The sequence below is a fragment of the Sorghum bicolor genome, chromosome 7 (genome assembly GCF_000003195.3).
Source record: "Sorghum bicolor cultivar BTx623 chromosome 7, Sorghum_bicolor_NCBIv3, whole genome shotgun sequence".
Taxonomy (NCBI): Eukaryota; Viridiplantae; Streptophyta; class Magnoliopsida; order Poales; family Poaceae; genus Sorghum; species Sorghum bicolor.
The window spans coordinates 64,931,085-64,953,487 of NC_012876.2; the positions used below are offsets into that span (position 1 = coordinate 64,931,085).

At 45.0% G+C, this 22,403-nt stretch overlaps 3 protein-coding genes and 1 pseudogene across 3 annotated transcripts; 2 read left to right on the plus strand and 2 right to left on the minus strand.

Moving 5' to 3' along the window:
* Positions 1,871–3,063, plus strand: LOC8055355 (probable E3 ubiquitin-protein ligase XERICO). The gene has a single exon (XM_002444780.2). The coding sequence runs from the start codon at positions 2,065–2,067 to the stop codon at positions 2,566–2,568; it is 504 nt and encodes a 167-aa protein (XP_002444825.1). The 5' UTR covers positions 1,871–2,064; the 3' UTR covers positions 2,569–3,063.
* Positions 4,568–12,459, minus strand: LOC8067026 (C2 and GRAM domain-containing protein At1g03370). The gene is made up of 9 exons (XM_002445916.2): positions 11,296–12,459; positions 9,676–11,049; positions 8,432–8,614; positions 7,984–8,267; positions 7,785–7,901; positions 6,807–7,063; positions 6,463–6,640; positions 6,057–6,329; positions 4,568–5,318 (listed from the first exon to the last, which is right to left on the minus strand). Exons 1-9 carry the CDS (start codon positions 11,642–11,644, stop codon positions 5,121–5,123), a joined length of 3,213 nt encoding a protein of 1,070 aa, XP_002445961.1. The 5' UTR covers positions 11,645–12,459; the 3' UTR covers positions 4,568–5,120.
* Positions 14,278–17,982, plus strand: LOC8055356 (annotated as a pseudogene).
* Positions 19,125–22,186, minus strand: LOC8067027 (oligopeptide transporter 1). The gene is made up of 2 exons (XM_002445917.2): positions 21,707–22,186; positions 19,125–21,576 (listed from the first exon to the last, which is right to left on the minus strand). Exons 1-2 carry the CDS (start codon positions 21,804–21,806, stop codon positions 19,391–19,393), a joined length of 2,286 nt encoding a protein of 761 aa, XP_002445962.1. The 5' UTR covers positions 21,807–22,186; the 3' UTR covers positions 19,125–19,390.

Sequence of the window (22,403 nt, forward strand, 5' to 3'; positions counted from 1 at the left end):
GTTGTCTAGGTCATCGACGCGAGCCTCTTTGTCGCCGTCATCGTCGAAGAAGAAGCATTAAGAGTCAATGGCATTGAAGTAGACCGAGTTGACCTACCGTGAGTTGTGAACCAACTATGTCGCTGCTCGCCGTGCACTCCGTCCTACCTCCTCGCCACATTGGCTCCCTGCTCCCCCTCTCTCACAACAGTAATGGCCGGCGACGGTAGCCCCCACTCACTTCACACCACACGTCCACCGCTTAGCTCATAGATATCATCGAAGAAGAAACTGACTTATAGGGCCCATATGTGCGAGTGGAGGGAGAGAAGGAGTAGAGGTATGTATTTTGGTCCATACAAGAATATAATGGCTTTTGTTCCACTAATTATCCAAATCCAAGTAGGTGAATAGTAATAACGTAAGCCGAAAAGTTATAATTTGTTGGATCAAAATAACCCTAAGTACAAAGCTACCAATCAATTTTTGTGCTAGTTTCGCCATGCCTCCTCATCGCCTATAGTGATCGCCGTATCTGCTTTCTTCAACAAAAATGAAGGATGGAGATAGAAGCAACTATTCACTTCATACTAAATTATAAGATATTTTGATTTTTTATATACATAATTTTCTGCATGCCATTTAGATATACACTATTTCTAGATATAAAATAAAAATAATATATCTTAGAAAACTAAAGCATCTTATAACTTAGGGCCGTTTGCATGATAAAACCAGTTCCGATTCTCACCAGGAACAGCAGAAATTGCGCCAAAAACGGCCTTTCCGTGAAACGTTTCTCCCCTGATTCTGCTTTCTTTTTTGCTTGGACGAGTGAAATTGTTCTGGAGTGGTTTCGCTAGATTTTGTTTCTAGCATCTCCCTTATCCAAGCATGTAGTATATTTACTTATTTATAAATCATTGGAGTAATCCACCTTACTTGTTACTACACTACTCTCCCACCACTTCGTAATATTTGCATGGCCTTTTGGTAGGCTAGGCTTCTCTTTGCCAATATTAGTTCTACAATCTTTTTTCTCGATCAAACTCCACCTTTTTTTTATAACCGTGCAACCACTCAATTGAATAATGATAATACAGGTCCCTCGTCTATTCTAACGGCTCCTTTGGTAGAGATCCAGCTGAGAAACGTTTCAGTTCTAGATTATTCAGGCCTTGTTTAGTTCCTCAAAAATTTTGCAAAATTTTTCAGATTCTCCGTCACATCGAATCTTTAGACGTATGCATGGAGTATTAAATGTAGATAAAAATAAAAACTAATTACACAGTTTGGTCGGAATTGACGAGATGAATCTTTTGAATCTAGTTAGTCCATAATTAGATAATACTTGTCAAATACAAACGAAAGTACTACTATTCCTATTTTGCAAAAAATTTTAGAACTAAACAAGGCCTCAAGAAACGCTTCATGCGAATGGGAATCAATTTATGGAACTGTTTGGCAAGTAGGTCAGATTCCGATTCCAAAAGAAAATGTTTTCATACAAAAATTATATAAATAGAATTATGCTTTAGAAAAATAGAAAATTTAGTGTGGGTTAAGAATAACTTTAGTATTTTAAATTTGTTGGACAAAAAAAGATAGCAAAAAAATATGGTCGCCTTGGATAATAGTAACTAATAGCAATGCTCGTACCAGTTTGTTACTACAGTTACATGCAGTATGGCAAGAGTTGTACGAAGAAAATAAATCTACATTGAAATCAGGAGGGAGTGCAAAACAAAAATCCAATCACAATCACAAGTGGGCTGCCTCCACGGCCACGGTAACAAGTGTGGCGTACTCCACTAGCAGCGTCTTTTACTTACCGCCACTCACCGTCAGGAAAATACCCGGAAATCGTCTATAAATAGGTACCCCCACCCCACCCTCGCCGAGCTCCTTCCACTGAATCCTACATTCAGCAGCACCAGCACGGACCACTACCATCTCAATCTCACGCACCCCCCAAATTGCAACCAGGGTCCCGAGGTCCCTCCCTCCTGTCCTGGGGCCGCCAATCCTCTCCCCACCCCCACCCCAATCCAACGGATCCGATCGGCAGATCGGCGGCGCGCGAGGATGGGCATCTCGAGCATGCCGGCGCCCAAGGACAGCCTGCTGGGGTTCGTGCTGTACAACGCGGCGGCGTCCGTCGCGATCCTGTCGGGTCTGGTGCGCGCCGCGCTGCTCTTCCTGGGCGTGGCGGCGGCGCCGTCGTCGTCCCCGTGGGAAGCGCCGGAGGAGGAGCGGCGGCAGCAGCAGCAGGGGGCGGTGAGGGTCACGCCCGTGGGGCCCACCCTCGCGGACCGGTTCCGGAGCAGGTTCCGTCCGTCGCGCTTCGGGCGGCGCCGCGGCTGCGGCGGTTCGGGGGACTGCCGCGTGTGCCTGGTGCGGTTCGAGCCGGAGTCGGTGGTCAACCGGCTCCCCTGCGGCCACCTCTTCCACCGCGCATGCCTCGAGACCTGGCTCGACTACGACCACGCCACCTGCCCGCTCTGCCGTCACCGCCTCCTGCCCCCCGCCGCAGACGACGACGAGCTCCCCCGGATCGTCGCGGCGCCCCGCCGCCTCGTCCGGTTCTAGAGACTGACGGACGGATCTCCAGACTCCAGCCCACCAGGGTCCGGGGGCGCCAGATCGGCGTGGCGCTGCCGCCGTGCGCGCGCCCCTGCCTATGAATTGAGCGGCTCCATTACCTGATTATTAGCTCTCGATTAGGACTAGTACTTGTCTGTTCATCTGTTTTTTTTTTTACTTTTTCTCTCGTCTTGGTTGCTCGTGTTTGGTGCTGTACTTGTAAATACCGGCGGAGTGCTCTGCTCTGATGATGATGATGATGATGTAGGAGCACTCTGCACCTCGCAGCAGTGTCTGTATTGTACAGGCTTTTTCTTTCCTTTGGGAAAAAAATGCGAAGAGATGAGAAGAAGAGATTTTAAAAAATTTGGCAGCAACAGACCTTTTTTTTTTTTTGCTTTTTTGAAGCTCTTTTAAATGCCCTTTTGTTGTACGAGTACGAGTATGTTCTACTCGTATGAAACTACTAGTATAAAATAAAATCCAGCACTTTCTTACGCATTTAAAGACAGAAATCTGAATTTCGGCTGATCGTTTCTAGGGTTGACGCTGATTTTAATTTGTTTTAAGAGAAAACACTGTTCTAAAATGTAATCTGATAAGCTGGAGTGAACAGCTGATAAGTTATGGTAGAAAATAAAAACACCGTTGAACGACGCAGATTCGGTGATAAATGCCAAAAGCAAGTGCTACGACAGGAAGTGAAATATTAAAATATTATAAATACTCTTTTCTGCTACGACAGGAAGTGAAATATTATAAGTACTCTTTTTCTTTTTTGCAAAAATAGTATGTACTCAAGTTGTTGGGGGAAAGAGATGGTAATAAAATGGTAGAATGTTCTAGCGACAAGGCGAGGCGACGGTTGATATTTTGATTTTTAGGTGAGGAGGCGGCGGCCGGAGAGAGACGCGGCATTTCCCTTTGTTCTCTTCTTTATAGATAGAGTAGGGTCTTATTTACTTCCAAAAAATTTTACAAAATAGGAATAGCAGTATTTTCGTTTGTATTTGACAAATATTGTCTAATTATAGACTAAATAGATTTAAAAGATTCATCTCGTCAATTTCGACAAAACTGTGCAATTAGTTTTTATTTTTATCTATATTTAATACTCTATGCATACGCTAAAGATTCGATGTGACGAAAAATTTGAAAAATTTTACAAAAATTTTTGGGAACTAAACAAGGCCTAGGCATCTGCGTGAGGGCGATTGAGACGAGGGCTTTGGCGTTGGCGTTGGGCAGCAGACAAGCCGCCGCTGAAAGCCATCGCCTAGTTTTTATGGCGGGTGGTCACATGCGGTGCGTGCTCTAGTGGGGTCGGCTCGGCTGCACCGGGCTGGGCCCCACCCTAAACCCTAAAGCCACGGTGATCGGTGCAGCCGACTTCGCCGGCGGCGTCCGCGTCCATTCCCGGCCGGCGATAGCAGCGGCTGGAGGTGGCGATGGGGCAGGGACGAAACAGGGAGGCACGGGCGACGTACTAGTATTGATTTGCGGTCGGATCGGCGATGATCGACGTGATCGATGGATGGATGGATGGGGAGCACGTCGGCCGCCGCACCGGTTGGTTTCTTGGATCGGAGGCCAGCGAAGCAGATCAATGGCAGCATTGGCAGGCAGGCAGGCACCAGCGACGTCTCCGGGCATGGGCATGGGCGTGTAGGCGTGACCCCCCGCACCGGTCCAGCTTCGCTCGGGTTGGACAACCACAAGACCGGGCTGGTGCCGCTGGTCTAGGTCCCTTTCATGCTCAGAAATGGCGGTTTCGATTCGGTGTCCAGTGTCACGTCTCCTTCCGCCGGCTGGACAACAGTGCAGTGCCCCCTCTTCTTTCTGATCGGCGTTCAACTGAGAACCACCGCCGCCATGAATGAACAGATTTCAGGCCTGCTCCCTGCCTCTTTCTGCCTGTAATAATAAGGCTGTACAACTCAACTTTCATTTGAGTTTCTCCACCGTATCTGACAGCCATTCAGCAATGTTCTTCTTCCATAACAAATCAGTAAATACTATTTTTAGCCATGCTTTTTCAGCCAAACAAACAGGCTACGTGGACTTTGTACAATTCCAACATGTGTTGTGACCAAAGAACCATTCAATTTCAAAGCCTATCTGAGGCAGTCCATACTGCTACAACAGAGATAACAACTTTGCAAGCAGAACATACAGCTACATCGTTGTCTATTGAGCTATCCTATACCTTGTTCTGTAATAAATATCCCAAGTAGCGTTCATGGCTATATGATGCTTGATCAGTCAGGTACAACAAAACTAATAGTTATTGTCAAAAAAAAAAAACTAATAGAGGATGGACACACTGAGCTCGCAAAAATTCGACCACAGCGGTGTCCACTTTATTCTTCTTCTTCCAACACATGAATCAGAATCGGTTGTTGTTTTTGTTGTCATCGTCTGTCAATCTTCAGCCAAGCTTTACATGTACACAGGCGCTGAGGCGGTGTCAGGGGAATGTCAATGTTCAGTAACGGATCTGGTAGTGTTGTTATGCACAGGGATGGTGGGTGAGACGTCAAAAGGCCATGCTGCTCCGCCTATTTGGCGCCGTGTGAGAGCTCCCTTGACGCCAGGTTGAACATCTCCTTCAGGCGAGCGGATGAGCTGGAGAAGACGTTCTTCTCGATTCGCTTCTGGTGCCTGGTGCTCTTCGACCACTCGATTCCCAGGGAGACTTGGACGTTGCTTGATCTTTGCTTGGGAGCAAGGTCCTCGATTTGGTACTTTATGTGGAGCTGCAAACACAAGAGAGGTGGGCAGGTCAGAATTCAAATGTGTTGTGTTTCTTTTCTTCTGCTAGTATGAAGAAAATCGACACAGCAAGATTGATCTTTCGTATGATGATTAGAAAGGAAAGGAATGTACTGCTGCTGTTTTTTTTTGTCTCCACATAGCTACCCCTTGACCATAGTTACAGCACAAGTTCACAGAATATCATGCCATTGACTAATTGAGCAAATGACAAGCATGCACTCAAATCGATATTGGCTTAGTACAGCGGAGCATTTGCTTTCTTTCTTTTTTCATATTTTCTTATCACTGACTCTAAGGAAACAAAAATTTAGAAGCTGAAAATACTCCATCTAACAGACTTCGACTCTGACAAGCTGGTTTAAATAATGTTACCCTACTGTTACAATAACATGTTTAGTATAAAGAACATAAGGCAGAAAAAAAGTTGGCTCATGTTTCCCAGATGGACAAAAAAAAAGAGATGTTCTTGACTTGATCTCCTCTAGGTGGTTTTACATTTGGATTGTACTACTCCCTAGTCCCTGTTCAAGCTTTTGTTCTGTTTTGCAATGGCATGGTCAACTACACTTCCCAAGTGATAGTCCGTATGTGATATTTGGAAACAGACAATCTGTCATAATCCAATACACAAGAAAGGAGGAACTTTCCGAGCACAAGTGGAGCATGCAAATTCTACCCAGAATGCCAGAGAGAAAGAAGATTCAGGTAAGTATACAAACCGTAAAGAAGTCGCCGAGAAGGACTCCTTGGAGCTCCATCACCTCTTCAATAATCCATCCTTTCTTATTGGGCATAGGAGATTTCTGCTGGGTTCCTGTCACTTCTCCGCCAACAGGAGACAGCTTCTTGCTAAACTTGTAATGAATTTGTCGTTGATACTCATTGGGTTTATCTGATTCCCACTGTGTAGCCGAGTATTTCTGGCATCCAACTTTCTCCATTACCTTCATTTCCAAAGAACCTCCTGCAAACACCTCCATAAGCGAGGCCATCTGGCAAGAGATACATGAATGTCAGTTTCTTATGCTGGACCACAATATAGGTAGTACATTAAACTTGAAGGAGTGTAGGACTGCAGGTGTATATTTAGATTTGCCATGGTCTGTACAAGTTAACTGAACTTACATTGGTCGAAATAGTTGAGGAGTAAACTTCAGTCATCTGAAGGCTCTTGGCATCCTCAATACCAACAAAAACCCCACTGTCCTCACTCTGCAGGGTGTTAATTTGGGACTGTTCTTCAGCAAGCTGTACTTTTAGCTCCGTGCTCAAAGATCTTGCCTTCCATAATGCCATTATTGTCCTGTAGAGCACAAACGATATTTATTCTGGCAAGAACCATATAAATCATTCAAAAGATATTTCAAGAATCAAGGCACTGTTAGTTATGACAGAAGTTATTTTGAGAGCTTGATTCAAAAGAGCCATATGACACATATTCCATGTGTTTAAGAAAATTGGGCATTTACCTATTGGCCACACTAAATGATGCAAAAGACTGCAAGCAGAACTTAAGCTTTCCATTGTCCATGCTCTTTGCACCATGCTTTGCATCCATGCCTCTACCTTTGTGAAGAGTTATTATAATGGATGGACTCCATGATGATATTGATTGAGGTATTCCCTGTATGTCTTCAATATCCTCCCATAAAAAGTAAAATTTTGTTTTCCTCCCAAACATGCTTGAATAAAACCCAATTGTTCTTGGAGATAAGAAAAGATGACCCTGAAATTAAAAGTAGAAGAGTCTGTCAGTTGACTGGACAGGTAGTGAGCTATTCAGAATCATTGAGGACACATGAACACACTAAGTTGGTCCAATAAATCAAACAAAAGGAATAGCATATATACAAATATTTAACTCACATAGCATGGAAGGAACAATATGAGCATGTCTTTCCAAAAAAAAGCAATGTACAAGACACTGGTGGCTTACATCTTCAGTTGGTTTCTCTTTTGAAACCACTACTGATGTGACTGCAAGAAAATGTTCCTGAAATTTTCTCTACTTTTCAATATAAAATTATAAATCATCAATATATATTTCATAGTTCAGAAAAATGTACGTGCACAAACACTTTTGAAGTATTAATGTATTATCCCTCAGCATTCTGTCCATAGGGAAAAGGATCACAAAACATACATTTAGGCCCTGTTTAGTTCCTCATGGAATGCAAAATGCCAACTTTGGAATGATGAAATGTAAAATGCCTAAATTTTCAGGGTTATGTTTAGTTCCATCCAAAATGCCAAAATTTTCAGGGTTAGGCCAAAATCCAGAATGCAAAATGACAACCATTTTGCCAAAAATTTTGGATGGTTTTTAGTTCCATTCTGCAAAATGGTGGGCCAAAACCCTTTTTTTTTGGCTCAAATGGGGAACTAAACAGGCTCTTATATTTATCATGAAATCTACTAATTTATGTAAGCAAAAATCAAGCCATTACCTGTGTAGGCAATTTCCTCTTCAAATAGCAGGTAAAACTGCTGATGAGAAATTCTTCTGCTGGCAGAGAGAAGAGTTCCTGGAATGCTGTATTGGTCCGAGGAGACCTCAACGTCATCTGGCAAAAGTTATGAAAATCAGATCTGGAAAGTCATGCGGTAACAATATACTTCCTAGCAGAAAGGAATGGAAGCTCTCACCTTCTTACCAACCTCTTTCTCCATTTTGCTCAGATACTCAGTGACCATGCCAGTCCCCTTTGAGTTGTTCAAGAAAATCCTCAGATGCAACTTGGACTGCCAAGACTGAGCAAGGTTACCTTTAAGAGGAATCCATACATCAGCTAACTCTGACAAGTTTGATTTTACAAAGTTAATTTCCGCATGTCCAAGGGATGTAACTTCATCGAATGGTCCATCAAAATCATATACATGTACACTCATCACTGATGGTGGATCATCCATTGCGTCAAATTCAAAGATTTCTGCAAGATTTGGTGAAATATTTAGTTGGATGTTGCATGACATAACAAAACATGTAGTGTTTTTATGCAACTAAAATTTGCTGCGGTTCAAATTTACAATTTTCTACTGATGGTAGGAAATGACAGGGTTTAAAAAGCCAGAAATAGTTCGAGAAAACATATACCGTTCCACTGAGGTTCTAGTGTTTGGAACTTAATTGAACTTGTTCTTGTTTTGCCATTGCAAGTAAATACCACATAAGGATCAGAGAAACCAGTAGCATCAACTGGAGCCAATTTGATTCCCTCAATTAAAGCGACCGTTAACAGCCATCCATCACCTTTTGCTTTCACGCCATGATCACCACCTACATGATGATGAAAAAATTGAACAAAGTAGACACATATCACATTCATGCATATAAAATCCAAAAGCATACGCCAAGAAATGCAAGTCATACTATTGTAGTCTTTTCTCTAAGAAGATCAAGCTATTGCGCTAGTTCAACAAGTTTCTTGAGAAAAGAAAAACTGAAACAACTAAAGTTCTGTGATTTCTTACGGAACCAGACATAGAAGGTACATTTTAAGAAGCTGATCTCAACTAGAGTACCATTGTTTTGGTTACACCAATTTCAAGCTAAACTCAACTGTACCTGAACTTCTTCCTCTAACTAAAACTCGTTCATATCATTGTAATAGGGAGAATATTGTCCTTTATTTCCCTAGAACAGTTACAGGCAGGCTCATGTACGTTATATCGCTTACGCAGATGTGGAGACCATGGTGCTGCAGTCCTCAAGGAGGGGGACACATAACCAGCGTTGCGTTGTGTGAGTTTTAACCCAGGCCAGCAGGCTGCTCACTGCAAGCCTGAGCTACTTGGCTATAAGCGCTTTCGTTTTCATTACTAAGAGAATTTTGTTAGGTTAGAGCCCCTAACTCCCTATAAGACTTTTAACAGAAATAGGTGTGCCACAATCATGAAAGAGACGACCCAGAAAACTACCACGCCTGCCTACCAACACAACTCGCTGCCCCCACCCCCACGCCCCCTAACCTTAATTGATCACAATCTTGGTTGTCTTGTTCGGATCAGGTTACTGATGGATCGAGGGCCCGACAACCCTGGGCTGGTCGGCATCCAATTCTACTATGTAAATTATTGCGTAGCCAATATACTTAAGAGATTAGGTTTAATTAATTAATTATATTTAGCCACTAACACCTGGGCTTATAAAATGCTTTGGGTCCGCTACTGGATCAAGTGAAACATCATTGGAGACACAATCATTTCAGAACCTTATGCATGTTGCATTTAAAAAGACCATTTTATCTCTAAAAAGAGAGACCATTTTCAAATCCTTATTCTGATTTTCATGCTACGCAATTAGATGGCATTGAAGACAAGAAAACAAAAAAAACTTACCTTTTTGTCCTCTTGCTTGAACAAAGCATGTAATATTCTTCAGTATGCGCTGTACTTGAAGAAACAACAGCCCACCCATGATAATTTCACTGAGCGAATCTGGCAAATCTAATCCTGGGAACTCAAGACCTTGAACAGCACTTGGATTCACTCGTAGAACATGCAGAATAATGTAAAGAGACACAAAAAGGGAGGATAAGACACCAAAGTTGCAGAAGTACAGAAATGCTATCTTCCAATCAGATTCCTCGCCCCCTTGCAAAGAGGCCAAGACCTGTTCCTTGTCAGACCCAGAACCTTCTACGTCAATTGGCTTGACCTTTTGTGATAGTAAATCCGAAAACTGTGCATAGTTTTGCTCCAGGCCCTGTCTTGCTCCATTTTCTATCATACTTTTCATCATGGTACTCTGAAGAAAATTCATGCGCCAGGATATTACCAAATGTGATGTCTGTTGCTGAGAATCAACTTCAGGACCTGGCATGATACGGAAAAGAATTTCCGTCCGAAAATAAGTACCACAGGGAACATCAGGAGTACTCACACTCAACAAAACTGCATACTCTTTTCCATCAGCCTTCAAGTAAGTTTGCTCCTCTGTTGCTCGAACGGCTTTAACCAATTTTGATGGTGCAGTTGTGTATGTTACCACTCTCTTCAAGGAGTCCCCATCATTATCAAGACTCCAGGGTTCAGTTTTGAAATCAGTACAGCCTTGAAGCTCAACCATTGTTTGTTTAAAATCTGAATCTGGTGAGAAGAGAAGGTTATTCAGATCACTAGGTGAGGCAAGATACGACTGATTAACAAGAATTCCTTGTAGATTCACAGGCATCTCGACTCCTTCATGTCGTGATTCAAGAGATTTCAGTAGTTCACTGAATGGAGTCTCTGGGCACACATTATCAGTTTGACTCACTGAAAGCTCACATCCACTTGCTTCCTCTTGAATTTCTTCTAAAGCCTCAGAGCTTCCAGAGGAGGTTGGCACTGTTTCGCCATTTTTTTTAGCAAATATTTGGCAGACACGATCAACAAATGATAGCTTATCAGACTTATCTGTTTTACCACTAGAAGTTTCAGTTCCATTCAAAGCTGCACTAGAATTCCCATTTGGCTTGTCCTCTGCAGCAGCTTGATTTCTATCAGTAACTTCACTACTACTATCTTCTACAGGGATTTCAGATCTAACAGAACACTCATCGTCTTCTTTAAAAGTTTCAGTTTCTCGATAAGCAAATGCAATAGATGGAGCTGTGCTTTGGCTTGACAATGAATAGTCTCTCTGAATATCAGTTATTTCGGCTCCAAGGTCCTCAGACCATGATCGCAAGGCTCCAGATGATTCTAACGATATTGAGACACAAATCTCCCCTGCAAAGTGAACAAATTTGGAAAAAAAACGAAGTGATGACCACTTTTTCTGAATAACAACATTAGCAATAATTTATGTACTAGATCTTATTGTACTTCACAGCAAGTTATACTAGGTAGGCAGCAAAATGATGCAGGCTCAGAAAGTCAAACAGTGAATTCTTATGAACAAAGAAAGATGCATGGCTGAACATAACAAAACAAAGCAAAAATGAGCAACAAAACTAGATGAATGCCCATCATTACCACAATCAACCGTCTTGTTGGTTTTGCCCTTGGGAAGAAGCTGGTACCACCGGGTACCAAGCGACAGGTCATCGGCAGCCAGCACATCCTCCAATGGCACCCTTAACTGCCCCAGGAAGTCATCCATCTGGAGGATGTCCTCGTCATAGACATCAAGCTTGAGCACATCTTTGACATCGCCGACAAGGAAGCTGAACTCCTGATCCCAAGTCGGGTTCAGGTTCATCTTGATCACCTTGGTCTTGAATCGCTGCTTCCCGAGCTGCAGCTTCACGTACGGGTCGCTGAAACCGTTGGAATCCATGGCCCGCAGGTTGCGGGCCTCGATCACACGAACAGTCAACCTCATCTCTGCTGCTCAACTGAACCCAAACCAGTCGGGAAACTCCCCTTGGCAGAAATCCCCAAGTTGAGAAGGAGAGGAATCACCAACAGAAGCGTCGAAATCGATCAAAGATCACTCCTTTCCCGATCGAAACTCCGCATCAGAAATTCACAAGAACAGTGCTACCCCCAAAGAAACCAGCAAGACAGTGGCCGCTCTCCAATCCGCCGCCCAGTCCCAGCAAGAACTCTCACCAAGTCAGATCAAATATCGCCTCTTCCGTTGACATTGCCAAATCCAACTTGAAGTAAAGAATCCCCAGTGACGCGGAGACACAAGCAGATCAGATTTACACGCAGCAAAGACGACGGAAGCAAGAATGGGTAAGCAGAGGCACACGCGAATGGCAGAAACAGGAAAGCAAATGACGGACGGAAGAGAAGCAAGCCGAGACCGGACTTGGAAACCGCTACGAGTATTTTTACGGCTGAAACTGAAACGCGCGTTCTTGGTTGGATCAAGTCAAAACCGCCCACATGGACTTGGGATTTCGTCAACGACACACACACACACACACACGAACGGAGCGAGGAAGGGGAAGGCGCCGCGCTAGTGATGCGTACTTCAGTAGTAGACTAGTGGGGGGCCCTTCGCTTTCCCTGATTCGATTCGGCGCCTCGTGTTTTCTCCTCTCCCCTTCTCCCCCTATCGGATGTCGGATCTTGTCTCGTCTCGGCCCTTCCCCGCGGTTGAGGTCGCCGTCGCCTGCCTTTTGAAACCGCGGGACTTTTGGAGGAATTCGTCAGGTTTTCTGGAACCAACTGACGGCTATCGGCACTGTTTTTGCGTAAAAGAGGCAAAGATGTGTATGCCCGAATACTGCAAATGTCAAACCTTCAGGTGTCAAAACTTGGCATGTTTCGACGATTTTTGGTACTATTACTATAGTATCGTTAACAGGTGGCCTTTTTTTTTTGGTTCGAAGTAAAATTCAGGTAACATTCAAATGAATCTTGGTTTGGTGTTGAGTGTTGACGAGAGGGATAGTTTGTCTCACAATATGTGGCTACTTTTGTCAATTTGCCTCGACCCAAAATTTAGCACTTTTGGCCCTTATACTGCTGGTGCTAACTGCTAAGAGCAAAAGCTGGCCAAGAAAATCAGTTAGTTTTGCTGCCTTGATAAATAAATTGAAATAAAAGTTCTAGAATAAGAGAACAAAGATGTGTCAAAACATTTTACAAAATAAAAGTGCATAAAAGTTTTTCACTAACGATGGCTCCTCGCCATGGCTGTGGATCGCTTGTGTAACTTGGGCACTTTGCCTACTTCCTCTTAAGAAAAACAGATTAAACACTCGATCTCAAAAAAAAAAAAGTTTTTCCACATTTTTTGACTAAAATGAATGGATCTGTGAGTTGTTTTTTGTAAGAGAATGCTAAGGCCCGTTTGGATCACCTGCCTACAACATCTTTAGATGATCTAAATAGCGAGATTCTTATGTATTATCTCGGTCCTAAAAAGAACATTATAATTTAAACTACATCAATTTTTTTATTTACTCAGATTTATAAATAATATTATCAATATTTTTATCTTTATAAATTTATTATACAAATATATTCTATAACTCATCTAAGAATATTTATTACATATCATAAATATAAATATTTGTATTTTATATATATTTAGTTAGATATTAAATTTATTGACTTCTTAAAAAACAAAACAACATTGTTTTAAAAATCTCTGAGGGAGTACATTATGGGTGTATTTGGTTCACGTTTTCAACTTGCCCTGGCTAGCCAACTAAGCCAGGCTACCTTAAGCCTGGCTCTCCCAATGCAAGAAGCAGTTGTTTGGTTCACATGCCTTAGCTAAGCCTGGATTCCTTTGATCATGTTTGGTTGTCTGGTTAGCTTGAATACAATCACCTCTTCCTTGTTCTGGTAGCTTTACCCTTTTAAGGCATTACATCGAACGGTTGGTGAGCACTAGAATCTTCACCACACCGTAGACGAGCTTTGCCTCGCCGACGCTGTCAACAAGGAAGAGGAGGGCTTAGCGGCGGTGGTTGCGTCTCGACAAACTCCCGGCCATGGCTCCTGCTAGACGAACTCCTGGCCAGGACATGTTCGTAGACGAGGAGCTTCTCATCCTTGCTGAAGTAGTAGGCGCGGAGGGGCACCACCAGCTTGTGCTGCACGGCGCCGATGGCCGCGATGCGCTCCTGGAACTCCGGCTCCGGGAGATCCATGTCCTTGAGCCGCTTCACCGCCATGGCGGACCCGTTCTCCATCACCGCCTTGTATGCCGTCCTGAACGCGCCCTTGCCCATCACCTCCGCTGACACGCGCATGGGCTCGAAGAAGAAGATGAGCTTCTTGAGCCCGGAGCTGCCACGGCTGCCGCAGCGCTATTGTGGCCACCCGCGCCGGCTGCTGAAGGAGGATGAACAAGGAGGGGAGGGAGTAGAGGAACAAGCAGGGCGCCGGCCATGGCATCAAGCTCCTCACGGTCGCGTCGGCCATGGCATCGAGCAAGGCGCCAGATCTGGATGAGGAGCATGTTCGCCGCTCGGTGCGATAGGGGGAGGAGGAAAAGGAGGTTCACCGGCCGGTGGGGTGGAGGAGGAGGAGGGCTCGCCGGCCGGTGGGATGGAGGAGGAGGGCTCGCCACCCGGTGGGGTGGAGGAGGAGAGCTCGCCGACCAGTGGGGTGGAGGAGGAGCGCACCAAAGTCGCAGGGAGGAAGAAGACCAAAGGTGACAGGAACTGTCGCTCGTCGCTGGCCAAGCCAGGCTCCGCAGGAACGCCCGAATTGGGCGTTTCCAGCAAGCCACCCAACTAGTACGGAATGGGCTGGTAGAAGCCTGGCTACCAGGCCAAACAGGAAACCAAGTACAAGTTGTATTATGGAAGCCTGGCTAGGGCCTAGACCAGGGAACCAAACACACCCTATAGAATCTAGCCATCTTGGGCCTTGTTTAGTTCTCAAAAAATTTTACAAAATTTTTCAGATTCTTCGTCATATCAAATTTTGCGGCATATGCATGGAGCATTAAATATAGATAAAAACAATAATTAATTACATAGTTTGCCTGTAATTTGCGAGATGAATCTTTTGAGCCTAGTTAGTCCATGATTGGATAATATTTTGTCAAATATAAACAAAATTGTTACAATATTAATTTTGCCAAAAAAAATTTTGGAACTGAACAAGGCCCAAATAACGTTTCCCTTTGGTACTCCTCTGACAACTGGCATACATATATATATAGCTGGAATATTTACTCGAGTCACGTCTCACTTCCAGTTTTGTGAAGTTTATGTTGCGAACTAGTAATGATGATGTACTCCGTACCAACTACTTCAAGGAAGCTTCCTTTGCTGGTCAAGCAGGTGTGATTAGTGTGTATATGGAGCGCCGACATGATTGGTGGATCTATGTGTTTGACTCACATCCATCCATCGAGATTCATGGCCTAGCTCACAATGATTATAAGAAACTGACCTTACACAATAATTGTGCACGTACATATCTACTCCCTCTATTCTAAATTATAAATCATTTTTTCAGAGAATCAAAACACATCTCAAATTTAATCAAAACTATAGAGAAAATTACAAAAATTATGACGTCAAATAAGTATACTGTAAAAATATAATTAATAAATAATTTAATAATACTTAGTTGGTATCATAAATAATAATATTTTATATAATAAGTTTGATTAAACTTGAGATATCAAAAAAGTTAGAATAACATATAATTTAAAATAGAGGAAGTAGTAGACTTAATGCAAGGTTTATTTTGTTTCTAGTAGTGGTTTAATGCTCCATGACGGATGTGAGGTCCCAACGAGCGACGCAGGGTGGGTTTTCCCGCCGCCAACCTGAGCCGACCCCTCCCCACGTCCTCTCATGTTGCTCCACATCTTCTCCTCTACCATGACATGTGAAAAAGGATATTCATAAACACTATATATTCAAATATAAGTTTGATGTTCAGGAACTTTTTTTCGGAGATGCACGCAAATGCTTACATACACGAGCGCACACTCATTCCTATAAACACACACGCATACTCTACCCCTATGACATTTTAGTACAGTCTGCAGTTATGTCCGATTAAGATCTTTGTATGCCTGTATTATGTTCCATTGCCAATAATTGCAATGAGCAACGCCTAACTATGTGAATTGGTGACATCCAATGAGAAACATGTTAATTTGTAGGAAGATATAAGATTATTTTAAAAAAATCTAATTTTTTTCATAAATCTACTCACTATTGTGTCAATTAGCGAGATGTCACTTTTACATAATGAGGCTATAGGGTCACGAGTGAACCATGGGGAATACTCGTTTATAGAGCAGGGCATGATGCAACATTTGCGAAAGTAATTATTTTGGTATTTGTGCTACTTTCCTTTTTTCCATGTTTCATTTATTCATCAATCTGATGCACGGATCTACTAGTGAATTGCAGGATTAATAGATTCTCATGTTAGCTTTGTTTTTATTCTACTGATTTTGTGCTGCTGCTTCCTGCTACAGCTACATATGTCAGGCATTTTGGACAGTATGGTGAAATAGTTGATTCAGTGATAATGAAGGATAGGTACACATCTCACCCACGGGGTTTTGGCTTCATTACATACTCTAACCCTGCTGTTGTTAATAAAGTGATAGAGGACAAACATGTTATCAATGGAAAGGAAGTAAGTTTTGTTTCTCAGCGAGTCTGTATCATCACTTAGGAGTTAAATTGCTCTATTTTTTAATTCTTCGCTTTAGTTCGTATACTTGTTTTGTCGATATGCATATTAGGTAATTAATTTTTTTGTGTCATAAGGATATAAAACCATTTGTTTTATCATATTGATCTTTGTTAAAATATGAATTACACCTTGTGCTATAAATGAATAGGTTTTCAATTTATATGCCTACTAGGACTTATCACTTCTAGGTGCAATTGTTATCTTTTTTGTTATCAAGTTATGAGTGCATTTTAAACAAACATTAGTGTTGTTTTGGTGACTATATGTCTTATCTGTTTGCTTTGTTAATTCAAGCAATTGGCATATCAATGTCCATTGTCTTGCGGTGCTAGATTCGCAAACTAACATTGGTGTTTCTGATTCAATTTATTTAGGATACTAGTCTGCTCGATAGGTTGAAATTAAGAGAACTGTACCAAAAAGTTCAGTGCAATCTAGCTCTAAGGACTTCAAGACTAAAAGATATTAGTTGGTGGAATTCTCTCAACACTAACACAAGGTAATATCAGTATGGTATATGATGGATCAGCTTTGTTTTACATCTTTGTTTTACATTGATTTTTCATTGATGATTGTTCTATTTGTTAATCTTGATCAGATGATTTCAAGAGTTTCTTTGCAAGATATGGGACTGTGGTAGATCACCAGATTATGTTTGATCACGAAACCAAATGTTCTCGAGGCTTTGGATTTATAGTTTTTGCTTCTGAGCAAGTTGTAGATGATTTGTTAGCAAATGGAAATATGATTGACCTTGCTAGTTCAAAGATGAGTCTGTAGTTCATTATAGAAATGACATAAATGGTTGTCCCTTCCATTGTGTACCTATGGTGTAAAATATGTAAAGAAATGTCAACAAAAGGAAAATGCATTCTTCTATTCCAAGTCACCAGTTGTGCTAATTTCATGGAACATCATGCTTAAATGACAGAAAGGCTCCATAGGTTATTTGACAGGTCGTAGGTCATTTGCTTTGTTTGTAGATGGAGATCAAGAAAGCAGAACCAAAGAAATCCTCCAATCCACCACCACCACCACCAGCAGCGCATGGTAGAAATACTAGGTCAGCATATGATAGTGTCTCTAGGGACTACCCTGCTGCTGACAACTTTGGTGGAATGGCCAGTGCTTATGGAAATTACAAGGGTGGTTGATTTGGTCCTTATAGGAGCGAAATAGGTTTTGGTGGTAGGCTTAGCAACTATGGTGGGATAGGTGATTTTGGTGGTGCATATGGTCGTTATTATGCAGGATTAGGTGGCTACGGAGCCGCGTCTTCGTTTGGTTATCTCGACCGCTTTGGGTTATATGGAAGATGTTTTGGTGGATCTTATGCTAGTATTGACTTAAGTGGCTATAGATGCGGTGGCGATGATGAGAGCTTCGGTGCCCTTGGTAATTCTGGGTTTGGCGGTGATGCTGACGAGAGCTTTGGTGGTGGTGGTAGTTATGGCTTTAGCGGCACTGCCTATGGTGGGGCATATGATCCTACGCTAGGTGGTTATGGATCTACTAGCACACGTGACATGAATAGGGGGGAGCTTCACTAGTGGATATGGACGATATCACCCATATGGATAACAAGAAGTGCCCTTGAGAATGATTTCCTGGCTTAAAACTTTCCTGCATGTTTGCTGCCTGTCATTGGAGAGCACCCACTGCCCAGCATTTCTGGAAAATATCCAGCTACCTGAAGCTTTGAAGTTCACCTGAGCTTTAGCTTCTATCCCATAGCATGTAGTGATCCGGTCATCCAGATTAGGTGTCATATTGAATGTTATGTTTGGCGTAATATAGATTTCTGGTATACTTGTAGTTTTAAGCTTCTTTGTAAGCATACCTCTGCAAGCAGATTAGTTGTGTGAACGTTAGGAGAGTCAGTCTCTATCACTTAGCATTATACATGTTAAGTTATTCACTCTTTGATTTACACATGAAAAGCATCGCCTTATGTTGTTAGCTTCCTTGTTTTTAGCTTAATTTGTAATCACTAGTAATTGATGCCTATTTATACAAAGTGCTATAAAGAACACCGTTGCCCTGTACGATGGACTACATGTCTCTGTCCCCTCAAATATCTGCACCTTGAATCTGAAAAATCTAATGGATTTGTTGTCCTATGCTTGGTGCACAATCTGAATCATGCATATTTGAACACTCCAGTGAAGATGAACTGCGCACCTGAGCTCCTACACCAAGTTCATCTAGCACAATTACTTATTCATATTTACTAAAAAATGGACATCTTTCATAATTTTTGTGAGGTTTGAATAGAAGTTGTTCAACCAAGTTTGTCCATTGTTTGTCCAAATTCCAAATGGTTGTTTAGACCAGTGGTGCGCCGTTTCTGTTTGACTAAACGTTAGGTGAACGACTGATTAGCATTCACCTATTATGAAACCGTGGAGTTGTGTACCTTGAATCCATTGTCACGGTGCCAAAAGTCTGGCTACTGGGTCCCTCATTCCTAAATAAAGATAGCCTAGTTTGTTGATGAAAAAAAACCACACTAGTTAGTTATAAATCTAATTGATTTGTTGTCCTATGTTTGGTGCACGAGTTGGATCATGCATATTTGAACGCACCAATGAATATGAACTCAGGTTCGAACATAAGTTGTTCCATCAAGTTTGTCCAAAATGTCATTTAGCCCATTGATACACCGTTTCCGTTTGACCCCAATATTCAACGTCTGGTAACCGGCTGATCAGCATTCACCTATATTAGGGAACAGCGGGGTTATGTTCATAATATTTCTTAAGATTGTCTATACAATTGCTTCTGGAGTAGGACATTGGGTTTTCCTTCCCTTTGTACAGTGATAATCTTTTTCTGGCTGATATGAGATTAGCTATACTACTACTTCCGTTCCAGTATAGTATAGAATACCAGGCCACACGGCTACCGGCTACACCACCGTTAGGCAGGGGGGAAAAAGAAAAGCGTGTGCGTACGTGTCGGGGCTAGCCCTGAGAGTATCTGTGTCTGTCTAGTGAACGGGGCAGCCGGGTGCACTGATTCCCGGCGCCGTGGGGCACCTCGCCAGCGCGCAGTGGTCGTCCACCTGCAGCCCCCACCAGTCGACGCCATTGACGCCCCTTGACTGCAGCACGGCGTAGGAGACGATGGCCATGAAGGCGACGCCGGCGTCGAGGCCCGCCGAGAGCACGTAGTTGTGCCGCGCCCACCAGGCCTTGTACCGCCGGTAGACGACGTAGTTGAAGGCGAGGCCCACGGCGCCCCACATGAGGTAGTTGACGGAGCGCGCCGGCGGCATCATCCCCGTGGCGCCCAGCAGCACGGGCATGTTGACGAGGCGGAGCCACGGCGCCCAGGCGCTGTCCGGGAACGCGCGCGCCACCGCCCAGAACGGCACCGGCGCCAGCGCGCCGGCGAGGAAGAAGTAGTTCATCTTGGAGTAGAGGCCGAGGCGGCCGAACATGCGCAGCGGCCCCACGACGCCCCAGATGATGGACGCGTTGAAGAAGACGTCGTCGCCGGGGCACGTCCAGGGGCTCCCCTCCGGCAGCTTCGTCGGGTCGCAGATGCTGGGCACCGTCTCCAGCAGCCACCACGACGTGGCGAAGTAGACCGACGACGCCAGCACGGTGCCGACGAGCTGCACGGCGAACATGGAGCGCGGCGGGATCTTCATGTAGTGGCCCAGCTTGAAGTCCTGCAGGAACATGATGGCCTGCGACATGCTGATGTAGCCGTACGTCTTGAACGCCACGTTGGCGAGCGGCCGCCCCGGGTAGAGGTAGCCGATGATGAGCTCCGTCACGACGTTGAGCCCGGGCTGCTGGTTGGTGGTGGCCGTGATGATGCCGATGGGGAGCGTGAAGAAGAAGGCGATGCCGGCGGCGAGGAGGACGCCCCAGTACGGGAGCTGGAGCTGGCGGCCGAAGCCCTCGCAGGTGAAGAGCGAGAGGCCGAGCACGACTACCAGCATCACCTGGAACCACCACTGCGGCACGGCGGCGTAGTTCCTCCTCATCAGCCGGGCGTGCACGTCGCCGCCGGCGGAACGCACCGTCGCCTTGGTCTGCTCCCATATCGACCTGCCGTGGTAGAGCGCGACGTGGGACAGCGTGGCCGCCAGCGTCGCGAAGCTGAGGCCGTAGGTGAAGGCGAAGAAGATGCTGAGGTGGATCTGGCCGGCGCCGTCGTAGCCGGCCTGGCTGAACTGGAACGTGGCCGGGTCCAGCACCTTGTTCACGTCGTACCGGCTGCCGTTGGCCATGAACACGTGGGAGGAGATGATGGGGAACCGCCTGGCGCCGTACGCGTCGCTCCAGTAGGCGAGGGGAACGATCACGTAGACGATGAGGAAGAAGCCGGCCATGATGTTGACGATGGCGAACGCCGGCGTCGACAGCGGCGTTCCGAGGAACCCGGCCACGGTGGCCCAGTCCAGGCCGAACGAGCCGACGCCGAGGCCGTAGACGCCGGACCCGATCTGCTGCGCCGTCACCGACTTCTTCCAGATGAAGCACACCACCGAGATGGTGGAGATGGTCGGGAACAGGTAGTTGGGCACAATGTAGTAGGCGAAGCTGGCGGCGAGCACGGTGAGGAAGAACTGCAGCCTCGTGGTGCCTCCCCGAGGCCTCTTCTCCTTCTCGTGCAGCGCCCGGAAGAGGGAGACCTGCACCAGGTTCGCCGGCCACCACATGTAGGGGGAGTCGACGAGGAACTTCCGGAAGAGGCCGGCCCAGCCGTACCCCATCAGCTGCGTGGTCTGGGTGAGCAGCATGGCGGCCAGCGGGTGGATGTCCCGGTGGTAGAAGGCCTTGACGATGGTGATGATGCCGACGGCGTAGACGGAGTTGGAGCCGGTGTTGGCGAAGATGGTGATGAGGACGTGCTCCTTGAGGTTGAAGGGACCCGGGTTGAGGGAGAAGGAGCACCCCATGATGTGGACGGCCTTGGTGGGGAGGCACGCCGCCATGAGCTTGCCGAGCGGCAGCACCACGATCTGCACGGAGAGGGAGGAGATGTACAGCGGGTTCTGACGGTACCCGAAGAACTGGTTGGAGAAGGCCAGCAGCGCGCAGGAGAGGAGCCCCAGGAACCAGGTCCTGAACGTCAGCGCCGGCAATGTCGGGTCGTCGGTGATGGGCACCGTCAGCCGGACCTCCTCGATCGGGCAGTCGTCTACCTCCTCTACTTTCTCTGAAGAATCGTCGTCGACAAATTGATTAATCTCAGTCTCAGCAGAATTGAAGAAAACCAAACAAGAACACAAGAAGGAATTCATTCCTCCTGTAAGTCAAGAAGAGAATCGAAGAAAAGCGGCTTATACCTGTTCTGGCACTTCCACCATTGGTGCCTGGCCTGGAGCTGGCATTCCGGCGGCGGCCTTCAAGTTCAAGGTGGCTGAGCTCCACTTGCTGAGGCTCCATTCTGAGTCTGAGACTGCTTGCCAACCTTTCACCTAAGATTTGGGGTCCTTATAAGCAAGCACGCAAGCAAGCTTTCTGTGGACAGACCAATTAGGGGGCGCCCCACAGCTAGCATAGCAAGATGGACAGGCCAATTAGGGGGCCGTGTTGGTAGCTAGCTAGTAAGCTCCTGCCAAGTGACAAAGAGATTGGTTAAGCGTCGTCGTCGTCGTCGTCATCCTGACCTCTCTTATGTTTGCAAGCAAGTTTGATGCTCGCTCGAGTGAAGGGACATGCATGGTCCCAACCTCTGCTGCATCTATGTACGAGTATTAACAAAAGGCAGTTCAAAACTGTGAACGAACAGCTTGGCTATTTATGATGTCATGAAGATCGCCGGTACTGACAAAAAGGCACTGGGGCAACTGTAAATTAAAGCACTGGTGGTGTACTGTCTAGTAGTAGTATAATACACAGTTAGTACAGTACAGTACAGTACATGCATCCTTAAAAGTGTAGGAACTGCAATAGATTAGCTAGCAAGTGGTGCGGTGGTGCTTTGTTTAATCATGATAGAGATTTTTTTGTGCCAGTGATTGTTTAAAGTCTGAAACTGGT

Coding starts and splice junctions, on each gene's coding strand:
- LOC8067026 (XM_002445916.2), bottom strand. CDS start 11,644: ATGAGGTTGACTGTTCGTGTGATCGAGGCCCGCAACCTGCGGGCCATG. Junction 11,050..11,295: donor CAACAAGACGGTTGATTGTG/GTAATGATGGGC, acceptor TTCACTTTGCAG/GGGAGATTTGTGTCTCAATA. Junction 8,268..8,431: donor ACTAGAACCTCAGTGGAACG/GTATATGTTTTC, acceptor CAAATCTTGCAG/AAATCTTTGAATTTGACGCA.
- LOC8067027 (XM_002445917.2), bottom strand. CDS start 21,806: ATGGAGCCTCAGCAAGTGGAGCTCAGCCACCTTGAACTTGAAGGCCGC. Junction 21,577..21,706: donor TGGTGGAAGTGCCAGAACAG/GTATAAGCCGCT, acceptor ACGATTCTTCAG/AGAAAGTAGAGGAGGTAGAC.
- LOC8055355 (XM_002444780.2), top strand. CDS start 2,065: ATGGGCATCTCGAGCATGCCGGCGCCCAAGGACAGCCTGCTGGGGTTC.